Source organism: Protopterus annectens, chromosome 2.part2 (assembly GCF_019279795.1).
Source record: "Protopterus annectens isolate FY-2018-M chromosome 2.part2, PAN1.0, whole genome shotgun sequence".
Taxonomy (NCBI): domain Eukaryota; kingdom Metazoa; phylum Chordata; order Ceratodontiformes; family Protopteridae; genus Protopterus; species Protopterus annectens.
In genome coordinates this window covers 1,105,684,869-1,105,702,279 of record NC_056730.1, presented here as the reverse complement: position 1 = coordinate 1,105,702,279, position 17,411 = coordinate 1,105,684,869, and the positions used below count along the sequence as shown (strand labels likewise).

The 17,411-nt window shown below is 40.7% G+C and overlaps 1 protein-coding gene across 3 annotated transcripts in view; it reads left to right on the top strand.

Annotated features, from left to right (window-relative positions):
• Window positions 1–17,411, top strand: part of KANK1 (KN motif and ankyrin repeat domains 1) — a 1,631,365-nt gene that overhangs the window by 450,309 nt on the left and 1,163,645 nt on the right. For all 3 annotated transcript variants that reach the window (XM_044064327.1, XM_044064324.1, XM_044064326.1), the window contains one exon: window positions 16,523–16,644. In XM_044064327.1, the coding sequence (XP_043920262.1) occupies window positions 16,611–16,644 (34 nt within the window). In that variant the 5' untranslated portion in view covers window positions 16,523–16,610. The remainder of the gene's footprint in view (window positions 1–16,522; window positions 16,645–17,411) is intronic.

Here is a 17,411-nt window from a genome sequence, read left to right as displayed (position 1 = left end):
TTTGAATATTGTAAAGGAGGTAAAAGAACAGGGTGTGGAGTATTTATCAAAAATAGAAAAGCAAACTTCATAGAAATGGATTTTTTGAGAACAATATGTGTAGAATAATGTTCAGAAGTAGGAATGAGGTTAGTGGAAAGGCAGAAATGGCTAAGTTTATGGGATGTTGGAGTTATCGAAGATTGTTTAAGACAAGTATACTACATGACAGTAATAGAAATTGTTAATAATATTTTCTAGTCATGTATGTGAACCAGTGTTGCAGTTCAAAATTTGTGATTGAGTAAAGAAATTTTAAAAAAGTCAGGCATAGGCCCCCTTCCAACACGATGTTCTTTTTGGACACAAGAACTTAGGGTCTTACTTCACAGAAGTCTCAACTGCAGGCATGAACCTTCCTTAAAACTCTAGGTTTCATCCCCTCTTGTACCTTCTAGTTCAGCAGTAAAAGCTGCACGTGTAAGATCCAGAGATACCTGAAAATTCTATGTGGTTAGCAAGTACAATTTCTAAAAGATGTCCTCTTTGTGGTCCCATGGGTAATAGAGCCTGGATGTTGGTGCCATCAAGTGCCAGTAGCCCAAGGCTTTTCCCATCAGGACCAGTCTAGAGACTAATTACAGAGCTATCAGATTGTGCATGCAGGCCAACTTTCTCCATTTCACATTATGGGGATTGTGCTGCAAGGAGCAGAAGTGGTGCATCAGCTTGAAGCAGGTTACCATTGATGGTGCCATTTTGACTTTTCAGTTAGTTTTTAAGTAGAGGGACACTACAAACAGTAATAAGCAATGCAGCACTGATGTTGTGCATGAACAAGCAGGAAGCACACATTTTTGTAGTTTGTATACAGGCCAGTTGTTACTTAACACCCAGTTTATACATGTAGCTCCAAACACTCTGTCCCCAACCAGCAGCACTCAGTTGCAGTGCTTATAAACTTTAGGACTGAGCTGCTTGTATATATTTTTCCACTTTAGGGGGGGGCACTGTTTGCTGTGGTTTAACAGAATCTAATGATTATCTGGAGATGCTTCCCTTGTAGGGCAGTTGCACTATTATCGTAAACACTTCAGGTATTTAAGTTTTTTTAGCCTCCTAGCTTTGCTTGTGCACCTTTTATTAAAGGAGCACCCATTGTACATCTCTCATTATGTAAATGTAAGGTTTATAATTCGGCAAACAAATGTTTGTTTTCTGTTCACGTTCTAAACTTTTTCATGTCAGCAGGTGTCTTAGGTAACATACTGTATTAGAGTACTAAAGAGCAAGTAGTGACATCCGTGAATAACTACTGGAAATGAATTTTAGTGTATGTACACAAACTAAGAATAAGGAGTAAATGTAAATGGCTTATCCTTAAAATCGGACTTTCTGTTTTTTGTCCAAGAAGTCTTTAAGTTTCTGAGTTAAGTGCTCATTACGTAGAAATGTTGATGTAAAATGTGTCACATTTCCTAGAGTGTAATTTTTGTTGTTTTTGCAGCTAAGCATTTAATCAGTGCAGATAAGTCTTCCTGTTTTAAGTGAAACAGAAAGTTGACATCCCTTGTTGGGACCCAGAGTGCTAGAAAATATTTTCATCTTCAGGATGCTGTCCAGTGTCATGCTTATGAGAAGAATCCTCAGCCTTGCTGGTTTTTGAACCTGTGGGTCGGCCAACCATACTGCATGGCTGTAATTTGTGCTACTGCTGGTGAGGCACTTGAAAGACAAGCTTCATCTTTTTTGTGTGTATTCACTTCTGTCTTAGTGAGCAGATATTACTAAGATATTTTATTGCCATTAGTTTATCATTTCTTGCAGTCCCCTGCCTTGTACATTTTATATTCTCTCACACTGAAGTAGAGAGTGAGTAGTGCTTTATATGTATATTTATATATTTTTGGGTGATGCAGTGGTCCAACAGTTAGCGTTGCCACCTCACAGCAAGAGGTACTTCGGTTCTATTCTCAACTGGTGCCTTTTGTGCTGAGTTTGCATGTCCTCCCTGCATTTGCATGGGTTTCTTCTGGGTGCTCCAGTTTCCTCAAAATAAAAAGAGAAGACAGATACGTTCAGCTGTTTAAATTAAAACAATAAAATAAAGTGCAGCACTGAGGAAGTGGAAACCCGAAAGCTTTGCTGCACTTTATTTTATTGCTTATATTAAAACAGTTGAACATATCTGTGTTCTCTTTTATTTTGTTGTTACTTGGACTTATTGAGCACAGCTTACTGCAGTGGCGTTTCTTCGTTTTTGCTCCAGCTTCCTCCCACATTCCAAAGATATGCATCTGGAGCGTTTCTCCCTGGGCCATGCTGAAAGTCTGCTCTGTCCCAGTCAGACCTTCCTGGTAAACACATGCTAAATAAATAAATAATGATGTGCTATCAAGAGACAACATATGCAAAAGAAACAGTGGAAGGCCAACTTTTTACTTTGTGTTGACAAATTTGGAGACTTTTGGCTGCTAAAAGAAACTTAAAGCTACTTCACAGCAGCAGTAGTGACCAAACATTCCTTTACTATCACCAGTTGCCAGCAGGAGATACCAGAGTTTCTTTACCTTCACAGCTAAGCTATAGGCTCTGCCAACATTCCATTGCTGTCATTCAAAGGCAACATGTAGTGCAGACCATCCTTTTTGTTTTTTTTTTGGGGGGGGTTGTTTTTTTAAAAACAGTTGGGGTGGCATGGGTAGAAAAGAGGGTACTGGGATTGCATAAGCTCCAGTACAAAAGGGGGCAAGAGTAGAGAAAGATGCAGAGTGACAGATAGTGGACAAATGGTATGGGGAGCACCCTCTTGATGAGCAGGGTGCAGCCATACAGCATTGTGGACACTACATTCCAAGGCAGCCACAAACCTGTTGTACAGCTGAAGCAGATGCTACTGCTAGGACCTTGGGATGTGTAGTAGATCTGTTCACAGAAAAATGATGGTGGTTAGATGGGCTTATTGCCATGGCTCATCATGCTAAGTTATACAGTTTTGAAATTCTCCACCTTGATTAATTTTGTCATTGTCATACATAATGATTCTTACTCGCATACTGATGCTCATTTGCATGCTACTTTGCAAACATTTGTATGCAGTGCAAACCACACTGTTTTCCACTTTGCACGGTCACTCTACATATCCCTCTGGATCACTTCCTCCCTGCTTGCTGCAACTCACTGTGCCATTTCACTTAAAGCAGAACATTGATTCTGAATACTTCCAACCAATAAATTAGGTAAGCTCTTTTATAGAAGGTACGTCATCAGATAGTCCCATTTAGCACTAGTACAGCGTTTAAAGCTTATTCATTATGATGTCATGGACTTCTTGACAGATTGGAATTTTAGTGCTTGAGAACTTTGCTTTTACTATGGGTATTAGACTGACACCATTAATCTTTGTGCATTATGTGATGTTTCAGACAAATCTAGTAAAGTTGTTTTATTTCTGGAAATAAGCTAGTATGCTTTCCCTCCAAAAGTCTGTAAACTGATATTTGCTTACTGGTATGAATTTTAAAACGATGTGTAAAAGACATTATTTGAATTTCAACTTTTAAAAGCAAGTAAGTGTTAATATCTTCCATCACAAAGTGTTGTAATAGTTGCCTACGTAAAATGTCACACCCCTGACATTTTCCTAGATATGTGCCCATATATGACGTACATCATTTGAAAAGGTGCATTTATTAAGTAAAGTGGGTATTGAAATGATCATATTCCTACCTTAGAAACCATGTTTTCCTTGACATGTCTGTATTCCAAAATGTGTTTAGTGTCCCTTCATTTTTTTTATGTAAACATTGGTCTTTTACTTACTAGTGCAGTAAGGTCTTTATTTTCAAAATAGCTACAAAACAGAAATTGTTTCTTATTTTGTGCATGTAATGGGAATAGGTGACCTTAAAAACAATTGTAAAATTTAACACTAAACCTTTCTTTGTCATCTGATGGCAGGTTTTCATTAAATTAGGGACTGATTCTGCCCTTCTCCAAGTTTTCACCATATATGTGATTTTGATCACCTCTGCAAGGGTGTCCCACCACCCACACCTAATTTAAGAAGACCTGTTCATGTTCTGCAGTCTGTGTGAAACTCACTTTTGTAAGTCATGAGTCTGTATTATTGGTTTTGTTTACAGCTATTTTCTGCAGTTAACTGCTTGCATGTTGGTAATAGTTCAAGGTAAACACAGTTTGTAAAAGCTAAGGCAATCTGGGAGCTTTTCTGTACTAGTCTTCAACAAAACCTAGACTAGTAAAAGCATGCAGACATAAATTAAAGATGTTCTCAGTTGCTCTAGTAAAATATACAAAATTGTTTTCTTGTAAATTGTTTCTAATCCTTTTAATAGGATGGTGTCCAGCATCAGTTACTCACAGAGCAGTTACTGTGCTGTATCCATTTGCAAGTTCAAGCTGACAGGTAGTTTTTGTTTATATTATCTTCTTATAAACCAATCTCTCCATACACTTGTCAAGAGATAGGATAAGGAAATAGACCTACAGTGTAATGTAGCAGTTGCACGTTGTGCATAAGGGGGAGAGCCTGAAAGGACACCTTTGTCGAAATAAGGAGCTGCTCCCTTAGTGAGTTAAAGGCTGAATATATGTGGAAGTGGCTTATGGGTAAATGGAAAGCCAAGTTTAAAAAAGCATAGATAGACATCACCCATGCCAAAGCTAGTCAGATAAGTAGTTGATTAAACAACATCCAGCATTTAGTTAATAAAGCTTGTATAAAATAACATGGTGTGCCATAGTATGAGACTGTTCCTAATAGCCTAAGTAATGAAATAGCTGTTTAAATGATTTTTTTATTCACATCTGGCACACAGTGCCCATTTGAATCTTGTGTAAATTTTCTCAGTTTAAAAAAAAAATATATATATATATATATATATATATATATATATATATATATATATAATATGTGTGTGTGTGTGTGTGGTTTACTATTGAAATTCTGAATCCGCCGCTCTGGTCGACCTGAATTCGAGATTTGGAAACCGCAACCAAGCCAAACATGAATACATTGACATCTGTAGTTCAATGTATTCGACATGGCAGGAGGTGACATCACTCACCTCCTGCTATGGACATTAAAGTACCGTTACACTCTACAGCCAATGGTACGTTAATTCTATTATTTTGCAGGGGGGATATGCCCCCCACACCCTCTGCACATTAAATATACCAACTCAGAGATTGCACTACATTGAGGAAATGGGCTAATTCCATGTTCCTTACTGAACTGCGATCTTCCTGCTCAATGTTGAACCCAAATATTTGAACTACACTCCCATTCACTGTAGTGTAGTCGATACATTTTGGTTCAACATTCTGACGACTTGAAAACTGCCATTTGACCACATGCCAGTTGACAGATGCAGTTTCAAGGTTTTCAATATAAACCGAAAAAAAGCAGAATCCAGACCAAATGTTAACTAATAACCAAAACTAGAACCACACCATTAACGCCTTTAACACATAAGTGCGTTTTCGTAAAAAAAAAACAGTTCGACTTCATCAGATGCCACCAGGCGTTAATGGTGTGGTTCTAGTTTGTCGTTTTGTCTTAATAAAGGATTGAAATTATTGGGCATCTCGTGCTTCGTTCTTCCAGACTTTGGATTTTGGTTATTAGTTTTCAATATAAACCGTACATATTTATATCAAAATGGCAGTCACCACAGCCAGATTAAAAAGTTAAAATTAATTTAATGGAATCCTTCAATAAAACCTTAAAGATTAGCGCTTTCACGTTTCTAGTACCCTTCTTCAGATCTATCAAATACAACAATAAAACACAATCTAAAGTCCTTTTCCGCCAATCAGAATCAGTCCTTCTTGGTGCCAGTATTTTATATTGGTAAAAAATACTTTTAAGGCCAATGACTTATGTTCATTCCAACTTCCAGTCATTTTGTTTGCTCTCTTTCCAACCAATTAAATGTATAAACTCTCATAATGACAGACCATTTCCTCACTTCAAGTGTCACTGAAGATTTGACGCGTCACTTTGATCAGGTTACTCTCTAAAACACCACATCTTTATTCATGTAGCTTCCAGTCATTGCTATATAACTTCAAACATCAGCCAATCAAGTGTTGTAGACTGTCTTAAGTAGTGATAGGTTGTGGCCTGATGAATAGCATTCCTCATTGGTAAAATCATCCCAACCGCATATCAGAGTAATGTTCTAAGTGTTTTACTGTTGCAGTCATCACTTGTGGGTTATCCCTGCTGGGTAGCCCTTAGCCGGTCTGAATACCAGAGTAAAGGATTTCCCTCCTGTGTCGGCTGTTCTGAGACTGCGGCTGATGTCAGGTCATCAGAGCTATAACGTTTGGCAGCCGATGCCATTACGTCAGTCTTTCTTGCCATAGAGCCCGAAGCATAAGCAGTTTTGCGAGTGCGTCAGTCGGCCATTGCCAGTGTGAGGAAAACTGTCAAAAGCTAAGTACCCCATTGAAGAACCTTTTCTTGCTTTTAACCCATGTAAGAGAAAGTCAGTAATTGTCTCGGTTGTGGAAAGTAGATCCCACAACGAGATTTCCATTCTCTCTGCATCACTTGTTTAGGCCCAGACCATGACGTCCTCGGGTGTCGATTCTGTGCCCTATTTAATGCTAGATCCATAAGAAGAAGAGCTGAAATTGTAGCGAGGCATTTTAGTGAGTCTTTTACTCGCCACGATATGACATCAGTTTCTCATCTGGCTACTGACTTACCTAGAAAAAAAAACAAGGATAAAGATAGGCCTCAAAAGATTAGGCCCTCTGATGACTCATGTCAAAAGTCTGGTATGTTTCAACTCAGTGCTATAGCTGAACTCAGTGAGGTGCCTTTGCAGCCCCTGATGCCAGCCAGAAAACCTTCACAGGCCACTACCGAGACCCGTTCTTCTAATGCGATCAGGTCTGGAGCAGCTTTGCAGGCAGTGCCTTCTGCTGAGACACCTCCGACAACCAAAGCCAAGCTTAGACCGACAACAACTCTGCCAGTTAAACTAACATTGTATAAGACTACCGACCCGCCCAAGCCTAAGACTACCCCCAGAAAGGTCCCTCCCAAGGACCCAGCCACAACCTACAACCAGCCAGCCTGCCCCTCAGTCACAGCAACTGCTCAGAATGACAGAAGCCTTGATTACTCTTATTAGGGGAAGCCAGCCCTACCCTCACACCCCAGCCAAAAGAAAAAGGGACCCCTCCCCTGAGGTCCTCACTGACCAGGAATCAGAAGAATCTGTTCTTGAGGAGTCAGATATGGAAGACCAGCCCTTGGCAGCATTTGAGGACTCTGATGACCGCATTCTGTCTGCCTTCCCCTCGAGGACCTTTCTTTTGGGGAAACCTTAAACTTCTACAGAGAACACTTTCAATGGGAGGCCCAAGATTACCCTCAGTCTAAGAAGAGTCTGAGAGAGTTCCTTGATCTGCCTTAGCATAAGCCTCTGGCCATTCCTCCTATTCTGGCTGTAGTGGAGGATGTTTTTCTAGAATCTGCCCTTTCACCAGAGACTCTCCCCCCAGTACCCAGGAAACCAGACAGATATTACAGGGTGCAAGACAGCCACAAATATCTTTTTAAAAACCCTACTGCAGACCCAAAAGTCTTTACTTAAGGCCCTAAGGGAGCTAGGGCAATCTCATCTAAAAATCCCATTTCAGATGACAAAGAAAACAGAGCTTTAGACATAATGGGGAAAAATGTTTACAGCTCAGCTACTTTAGCTGCAAGAGCCTTAAATTGTCAATGCCATGTGCTGAAATTCCAGCAGAATGTCCTCAAACTAATTAAACAGAAGTGGTCTTCCATTCCTGACAATAGTACTACCAGAGAATTAACTGACCTCATACAATCTAGCTCACAGGTAGCCAAACACTCCTTGCATTGTGGTTTTGATGCCTTAGAAGGTTTTACTAGAGCTGCAGTTACAAGCTCAGTGATCAGAAAATATGCCTGGTTAAGGGAGCAGCCTTTGTCTAATCATGTAAAATCCAAACTGCTATAGACGCCCCTTTGGATAAAGACCAGCTGTGTGGACGTAAAGCAGAAGAGGTTATTAAGAAAATGGAGGATAAAGCCAAGTCCATGCAAACTGTCAAGGACTTCTTACAGGTGCAACCTCCCAGGTTCAGCAGAAACTTCCCCACTAAACACTGGTCCTTTCCTTCTCAGACAAAACCAGTCCAGAGGAAGGGACGTAGAGACAGAACTCCTTGGCACTAGTCCCATAGCCAACAAAGACCCAGACAGCGGTCCACTGCTGCTCCTAGGCAAAGGAGTTCTAAGCCCACTCCCTTCTCCAAGGACTCTCAATGACTCCCTCCCCTCTGCCTCTCCTGTCACCAAACAGGCTAGGAGGAAGACTTTCCCTCTTCTGAGGAAATTGGCAGGCCATCACCTCAGATCTATGGGTCCTGAAAATTATTGCCAGCGAGTACAGATTCTATTTCAAAGATAAGCCAAAAAGATCAGGTTGCCCAGACATTCCTGTAAATCAAAGGACAGATGCTATTAGATCAGAAAGCTTTATGCCCAGGGTGCTGTAGAACCTCTACCAAAGGAACAGGCCAGAAAATGATTTTATTCAAGGCTGTTGCTGGTTCCCAGAAAAGAGGGCACCTGATGCCCTATCCTGGACCTTTCCACCCTGAATCTGCCCCTCCTGGTTCCAAAATTCAAGATGCTGACTGCAAAAACTATTACCTATGCTCCTACTACAAGCCTGGTTAGTGACCCAAGATTCGAAGGATGCCTTACCTGCATGTCCCTATCAGGCAGTCCTGCAGGAGTTGCCCAAGTTTCAGAGCAGGGTCCCAAAACTTTCAGTTCTCTACTCTGCCCGTTGGCTTATCCACTGCTCCCAGAGTCTTTACCAAGTGCCTGGCTCCAGTCATTGCATTTTGCAGACAGAAGGGCATGCACATTTATCCCTATCTCGACGATTGCCTCATCCAGGCAGAAACCAAGGAAAAACTGCTGCAAGACCTTTCCTTTGTGCAGAACCTACTAACCTCACTGGGATTCACCATCAACCTGGATAAGTCCCATCTACAGCCCACACGAAGGTTAACCTTCCTGGGCACCCTTCTAGACACCTCAGCACAAATGGACTCCACCCCCCACCCCCCCCACAAGCAGGCCTTTCTACAGTCTTACTTCACCCAGCTGGCACACAAAACCCACCTCACTGCCAGAAAAATCCTCTAAGCCCTGGAATACATGGTCTCCTGCATCCTGCTGGTACCCCTTGCCAGACTGCACATGAGAAAATTGCAGTGGTATCTAAGGAACCTCTGGTGCCAACACACTCAGTCACTGGAACACCACCTCCCCCTGATTCCTTCTTTAGGGAAGGAGCTCATATGGTGGGCCACGGTTTGCACTCTGAACAAGGACCTATCCTTTGTCCTTCAGCCACACGACCAAACCGCAACCACAGACGCCTCAGACATTGCCTGGGGAGCTCACAAAGGAACCCTGCAAACTCAGGCCTTTTGGGAATAGGAAGTTCAGGGTCTCCATATCAACCTGAAAGAAATGCTAGCAGTACACAGGGCAATCCTAACCGTCCAAGAACACCTGTCACCAGAAGTACTATTAATCAAGACAAGACAACACTACTGTCATGTGGTACATCAACAAGCAGGGGGATGTGCATTCTTACCCCCTGTGCCACTTAGCTATGAAAATCTGGCAGTCAGCCTGAAATCTGTGACTGCATCTGATAGCACAATACCTTCCAGTGAAACAAAACACTCTGGCAGATCAATTAAGCAGACAACTCCTGGATCCCCACGAGTGGCAGTTGCACAAGGAAACCTTCCTAAAGATCAGTCAAATTGGGGGGAAACCAGACATAGTCCTTTTTGCAAGCTACCAGAACTGCCAACTGACCAAATTCTGCTCGAGAGTTTCATCCTGAAGCTTGTAGGGTGGACGCCCTCTCCTTCCACTGGGGCAGCCTGTATGTGTATGCTTTCCCTCCACTACCTCTGATACCCAGGTTGGTTCTCAAGATCAGAGAGGAAGGGCCAAGGGCTATCCTAATTGCCCCAGACTGGCAGAGGCAGCACTAATACCCCATGATTCACAGTCTGAACATACACCCTCCCATCTCCCTACCCCCCACAACCTCTGATACCCAGGTGCAACAGCAGAGGCACATACTGCACCCATGCCTCTTTACCACTGGTTCTGGACTATTTGGCAGAGCTTCTAGGAAAGGGGGTGTCTTACTCATGTATTACGACTCATGCTTCAGCTGTCTCAGCCTATGTCCAGGTGGAGCAGCCCTTGTTTTTTCAGCACCTCTTAAAACAGTTCCTCAGAGGTGTAGCTCACATCAGACCACCTAGAAGGCCACCTGCACCAGCTTGGGATCTGAACTTTGTCTCGGAAAAGTTGACTTTACACCCTTTTGAGCCAGCATCTTCAGCAGATCTCCAGTTTCTCTCTTGGAAAACTGCTTTCTTGCTAGCCATCACTTCTGCCAGGGAGGGTATCTGAGCTCCAGGTCCTTATGGCCGCTGAGCCCTTCATCATTTTCCACACGGATAGGGTCTGTCTGAGAACCAACCCCTCCTTTATACCTTAGGTGGTGTCTGATGTAACCCTCAACCAGACCATACACCTACCTACTTTCGGTCCTAAACCTACCAATAAAGGAGAAAGAATTCTGCATACCCTGGATGTACACAGACAATTGAGATTTTACCTTGACAGGACCAAATCAGTCAGGAAAACTGACCAGCTACTGGTTTTGTTCATCCCTGGGGGACAGGGGAAACCCATTACAAAGCAGACCATTTCAAATGGATCTCTCATTGCATACTATGCCTTCCTTAGAAAGAGTCCTCCAAAATCCATCAGATCTCATTCCATTAGAGCAGCTTGCAACTCCATGGCCTTCTTCAGAGGGGTTCCTACCAAGGATATTCTGGAAGCTGCTACATGGACATCTGTCCACACTTTCACCAAGTGCTACTGTCTGGCTACATTCTCCAAAACCAGGGCAGGATTTGCACCTGCAGGGCATGCTAGCATCCCCATAACCTATATAGCATGCCTCCACCCACTTCCTCAGCTTTGGGAATCTTCACACAAGTGATGACTGCAACAGTGAAACATGAAGAACATAGTACAGTTGTGTACACTTACCATAAATGTAGATGTTCAAGTGTATTCATTGTTGCAGTCCTGTTTCCCTCTCACCTTCCCCCTTATTTCTATATCCTCTTAGGAGCTCCTACCTATTGTGGGTCAAGAAAAACTGATGTAATGGTGTCGGCTGCCACCCCTTTATAGCCCTGACGACCTGACGTCAGCCGCAGTTTCAGGACACCCGACGCAGGAGGAAAATCCTTTACTCTGGTATTCAGGCCAGCTGAGGGCTACCCAGCAGGGATAACCCACAAATGACGACTGCAACAGTGAATACACTCAAACATCTACATTTATGGTAAGTATACACAACTGTACTTTCCCTTCAAGATCCAGTTGGCTCAGACTTGTGTGTCACCAGTCAAAATAATATCATTATATATTTTTTCAACTAGGAGCCTCAGACATTGTGCAGTTTAGTAAAGCACATTTCCTATAAGCATTCTTATTCATTTCTAACAGATCAGTCATTGCACCAAAAATATTTTTTATGTTAAATAGTTTCAGGTTATCGGACCAATCTTCCTGGTCTAATTTTTAACTGACCAAGTACTTGTTATACACTTAAGTAGCTTGAAAATGTTTATCCAAGCATATCTTCGTGATCTCCATATTTCTAGGACTAGTTTCAAGACACATAAGTAATAGCAGACTATGCCTGTATTCAAATTGTCATAGAAAATTAGACATATCGCATTGGTCAAACTGCTGTCTATATAGGCCAGTAGCATAAATCATGAATAGTCTATTAGTTATGAGAGTTTGTAGTATTTACAAACTATTTATTGAAATCACCCCTGGAAGGGTGATGACTGAAGAAATGTGTCTGTAGAAAGAAGGAATTAAGAAAAATACTTTTAACCGGTAGCTTATATAAAGCATCTTAATTAGCAGAGATTTTATGATCTTCAATTTGTACGCTGAGACATTTAGGATCAAGTATAAGTTGCGTCTTGAACCAGTCCTAGAAATACTAAATTGCACAATGTTTGAGGCTCCTAGTTGAAAAAAAATATAATGATATTATTTTGATTGGAGACATGCAAGTCTGAGCAGATTGGATCTTGAGGGGAATACTCTGATCCAGGGTTGGGATGATTTCACCATTAAGGAATGTTCCTCATCAGCCCACAACCTATTACTACTTAAGACAGTCTGCGATATTAGATTGGCTGAAGCTTGAAGTTATATAGCAATGATTGGAAGCTGTATGAATGAAGATACAGTGTTTTAGATAGTAACCCGATCAAAGTGACGTGCCAGATCTTCAGTGACGATTCGAGTGAGGAAGTGGTCTGTCATTGGATATCAGAGTTGATGCATTTAATTGATTGGAAAGAGAACATGTATAAAATGGTTGGAATGAACATAAGTCATTGGTCTTAAAGTATTTTTGACCAATGTAAAATAGTGGCACCAAGCAGGATTGATTCTGATTGGTGGAAAAGGACTTTATATTGTGTTCTATAGTTGTATTTGATAAAGCTAAAGAAGGGTACTAGAAACCTGAAAGTGCTAATCTTTTTTAAGGTTTTATTAAACAATTCCATTAAATTAATTTTAACCTTTTATCTGGCTATGGTGACTCTGCAGTTATTTTTTGCTGTTTGCTTTTTGCTACAACGAGAGTCTCTAGTGGGCATCTACACTTAGTTTGTGGCGTTATATAAAATCATGCCAACACAGTGGAAAACACCTTCTAGGATAATAAAAAGTAAAAACAACTGGTGAATTGGTAGAACAAGTGCCCCCAGCACACACTTACCACCTCCCCCTGCATCCAGTTATAGTATAACTTACTGAGGAGATATGACTTTGGTGTAGATAAGCAAGTTTCACATAAAGTGCTTTGCTGATGCAGAAAATAATGCAAACAGACCACAGAGTCATTAGTAGCTCTATTCCATTTTACTGGTAGACTTGCAGTATGCCATCACCTGTGGTTTTCTGCAGACTCCTCATAATGCCAATGAGCTGTAAAATGTAAACATGCAGAGAGACACTTTTGATAAACATTTTCAAAATTGTAATATTTTTGTGGTATTTCCTGTCCATTCCCTTGCAGAATTCAACATTGCAGCCCTTTCAGGTGGTGAGAGGCTTTCTGTTTTGGACAGTGGGCTTCATCGCATTCTTGGCTGATCTGAACTTTCCTGATAGTACCCTGACAGATGTTAATGTCACAGTGTAATTTTAAAAGTCACTTTTTCCACAAAGGGCCTGTACTCAAGTCTGGGTCCGATCCCTGTGTTTATTACTTTTCACTGTAGTACACCAGACTTGTTGAGAATACCTCATCTTTTTTAAATACCTTACAGCCGTCACCATATGATAGTAGCCAGAAATAAGAATTTCCATTGACATAGGTTACCAAAACAACCTTTCTAATCTGTGATCCTAGTTGCTAATACATTTTCCTGACTACATGCTTTATTATTTGCATGCTAGCACATGCCACAGATCTTGCAGACAATAAATCAGTGTTCATCTGTACTACAGTGTGGACATTAGGCCACTTAATCTTCCTGTGGTGCTTCTTACGGTCACGCTTGCTGCAAGATACTTTGGGATGCAGAGCATTAGATCCTAACCTGCAGTAAAGCAGAAAGACACTGATGTAATCCTTGATGCATCATTCCAGTGTCACTGAACTGAAACACCTTGTATGCTTCATCATGGAGATTTGTTAAAGCATGTGCGTGTTACAGCATTGTTGTAAAAGCTGACTCATTGCATCATCACTCAGCTGTTTTTATTTTAGATATCCCTAAGGTAGTGTTGCTCTTTGTCCTGTTGGAGAATTGTGGGTTGTCAGCACGTGAACACGATCAAACAGCGGGAGGCCTCTTACACTGCATTTTTCAGCACACCAATTTGTTGGGTAACAACAAGCAAGCGTTAATATCACCACAAGTGTATGCATTTTTTTCTCGTATGATTCTAGGAAAAAGATTTAGTCAAAGTTCTTTTATGGCATGACTGCCTTCAGATGTCATAGCTGTAGTTTTAACTGGATTAATTACTCACATTATTTTCTAGATGCAGACCTGTGTATTTATTTATTTATTTACATTTGTTTACCAGGAAATTCCGACTGGATGCAGGTCCTTTTTCAGCGGATGCCCGGGGAGAAAAGCCCCACATCATGTACATAATAAATAGAGATACAAAGTTGCAGCAATAGTAAACAACATTACAGGTTGTTGGCTTTAATACAATAACAAGATATTGATTATCAACAGTATATACAGTAAATGTTGCAAGTTAAGATAGTTTCTTGTTTATAATATTAGTAACAAAGTTGTCAGACAAGATGTTAAAGTATGTAAAGACAACTAGTTATTTCTGAAGGTGGTTAGTAGTGGCGGTAGTATAGTTGGGTTAAGAGTCTAGGTGGTGGTGGGGGGGGTAAGTTAGTCTGGATTAGAACAAGGTCAAAGCCAGTGCAAATTTAAGTGGAATTTGAGCACAGTCTTGAAAAAATCTGCTGGAAGGTAGAGTAGTTATAGAGGGTGGAAGATTGTTCCAAAGTTTAGAATATGGTACATGAAAATATGGCTTCTCCTGCTGAGTTTTTTGGGTTTGATAACAGTGAGTTGATTTTTGTTGCTTGATCTTAGGGGCCTAGTGGGCTGATAGGGCTGGAGAAGGATTTGAAGGGAAGGGATGTTAAGGGGGTGGTTAATAAGTTTGAGTGAGTTGATTAAAGTGAAGGAGTTGTGGGAGTTCTAGCCAGTTTAGTTCTTTAAGGGAGATACAATGATGGCTGCGGTAGGAGGTTCCAGTGGCAAATTTAGCAATTTTGTTGTAACAAGCATCCAGCTTGTGTAGGTCTGTCTGTCTAAGGTTGGTAAGTATGGGGGATGCATAGAGTATTGTGGAGATTAGCTGAGAATTGGCTATGGAGATTCTAGCAGTCTTGGTTAGGAATTGGCAGCTTCGATATAATGCACCAAGTTTCTTGTGAATTTTTTTTATTGCGAGAGATATGTGGGTGTCAATTCTAAGTTTGTTGTCTATTTCCACACCGAGTAATTTTGTGTGTTCTGATGGAGAGATGATGGTATTGTCTTTGGCAAGAATGTTGAAGCGGGGGGGTGTTTTGGGTGGCTTTGGAATGTTGGAACAGGAGACGTCTTGTCTTACTTGGGTTGAGTAGGAGCTGAGCATTGGATAGGCAGCTTTCTACATAAGAGAATGATTCCTGTGTGATTTGTTGTAGTTGTGGTATAGTGGGGGCAGAGCAGATGAGAGTAGAGTTTGAACTGTTAGCAGTTCTCAGAGTATTTTTCTGTCATAGGTGGATCATAGTAGTGCAGGGATAGAACAGGTTGTGCATACAAAGTATAAGATTAAGAACTAGAATTACACCCAATAAAATTTTACAACTACAGATTAAAAATTGATTTAAAAAGTTTAAACTACCTGCCTGCTACCTGTATTTGGTAATGCCTTCTATAGATAGTGTACCTGATTACTCGGATTTCTGTCTTTAGAAACCTGTATAGAAATTTGGATAACAAGCATTACCTTGTATGCATGGGAGTACACTATGAGCCTAATTTTTTTGTGGAGCTGAGTCATGGATATTTCAAAACTCTAAATTAATTTTGCAGCCTAGGAAGAATCCCAGAGAGGAATTCAAAAGCAAAGTTTGCAGTATTTAGTGAAAAGCTTTGGTTCAGTGTGAAATCATTTGCCAGCCCCTCAACTCCCAATGCGTACACACATTTGCACAACGTTTTCTAGGAAGTGAGTTGACTTTTAAATTGGTTTTTGATGATCCATTATTTGCAGATTCAGTATAATCTAGGAGACTCTGCAGGAGATTAGAAGTTGGTGTTAGGGCCGATAAATGGTTTTTTGCAGTTTCTCCTTGCCAATGGTTCTTTGGGTTTGGACAACTTCATGTTGCCGACATTTGACTTTGCATATAGTTTAAGTGGAAGGAAAACCAACTGCAGCATAAAGTGAGTTTTATTCAATTTGTGCATATAAAAATCTCTGTGTAGAACTTCCATAGACATCCTCAGTGTGTCACAATTTTTTATATTGTGCCTTTCAATTTCCCCTTACTGTAACTGAACCTTCTGTTATGGCTTTTGCAATTAAAATGCATCACAAAATGTATTTTTCAAGCTCATGCAACTAAATGCATCGTTGTACAGTTTTGTGGCTATGACATTTTGCAAAATTACTTGGAACTTAGAAGATTTCTACTCAAGTCACACGAATGTGCGTTTACTTTTTTGTGCAGTTCTGAAGTTACAGCATTAAGGTATAGCTTACAAGGGTCACTAAAGATTGTCTGTTTTAATGGATATTTCAGAATTTTATTTCAACCAATATTTTGTTCCGTTTCAGGTGTGTATGTTAAGTGAGACTTCATGCTTGGAATGTGCATGACTCTTATTACATTTTTTCTCGACGTGTCGTTGAACTATTGTGAAATATGGCTCATCCAACGGAAAACATCTGTGCTGCAGGTAATTGTTTCAGATTTTAATGTTTGTTTTTGCATTTAAAGCCATTCAGGTGTTTTAAGAATAGGGTAATCAGTCTTGTCTGCAGCAGAATTAAGTGTTAGAGGATTAAATAGATACTGTAAGTGTTAATACTGTAATCCATTTATCCTTGTAATTTCTTTTGCTCAACTTCTTTTGTCCCCATGGGAGGTTGACCATGCCATCATCTGCTGTGACAGTCGGTCACAGTCATGCCAGTTAAGCTATTGCAAAGTTATTTGGTATTGGGAGAACAGAAGTGGTGCAGATAACTGGGAAAAGATCTGTAATTCACCGTGGCTATATTTTTAAGCCAGTCAGGGGTTGGGTATTTAGGTGGGAGTGGCATAACATGATGGCACTCAGGAAGAATATTTTTACACCTTAGGCAATCTTCAGTAGAGGCAGGCATGCAGTGATGTCAGCTTGTATTAAGTGCACATCCATGTACACGCAAGGATTCACATTTGATATGTCATACTGCCGTACCTGTCAATCTCTTAGATAGAAGTAATGGAGAGACAAAGGCCCAAAATTAGGGACAGATTTGAAATATTACTCTTATAAACTCAGAAAGTTACTGGAATAAAAGGTCTTGTCTTTTCCAAAGATATGAAGTCTGAAACACAAATGTCTATCATTATGTCACGGATTCAGTCCTTATGGATTTGCCAGAAGACTACACATTTTGTGTGGATCGCACTAAAAATATGAGGCAAAAATCTAGACATTTGAAAGGTATGGATACT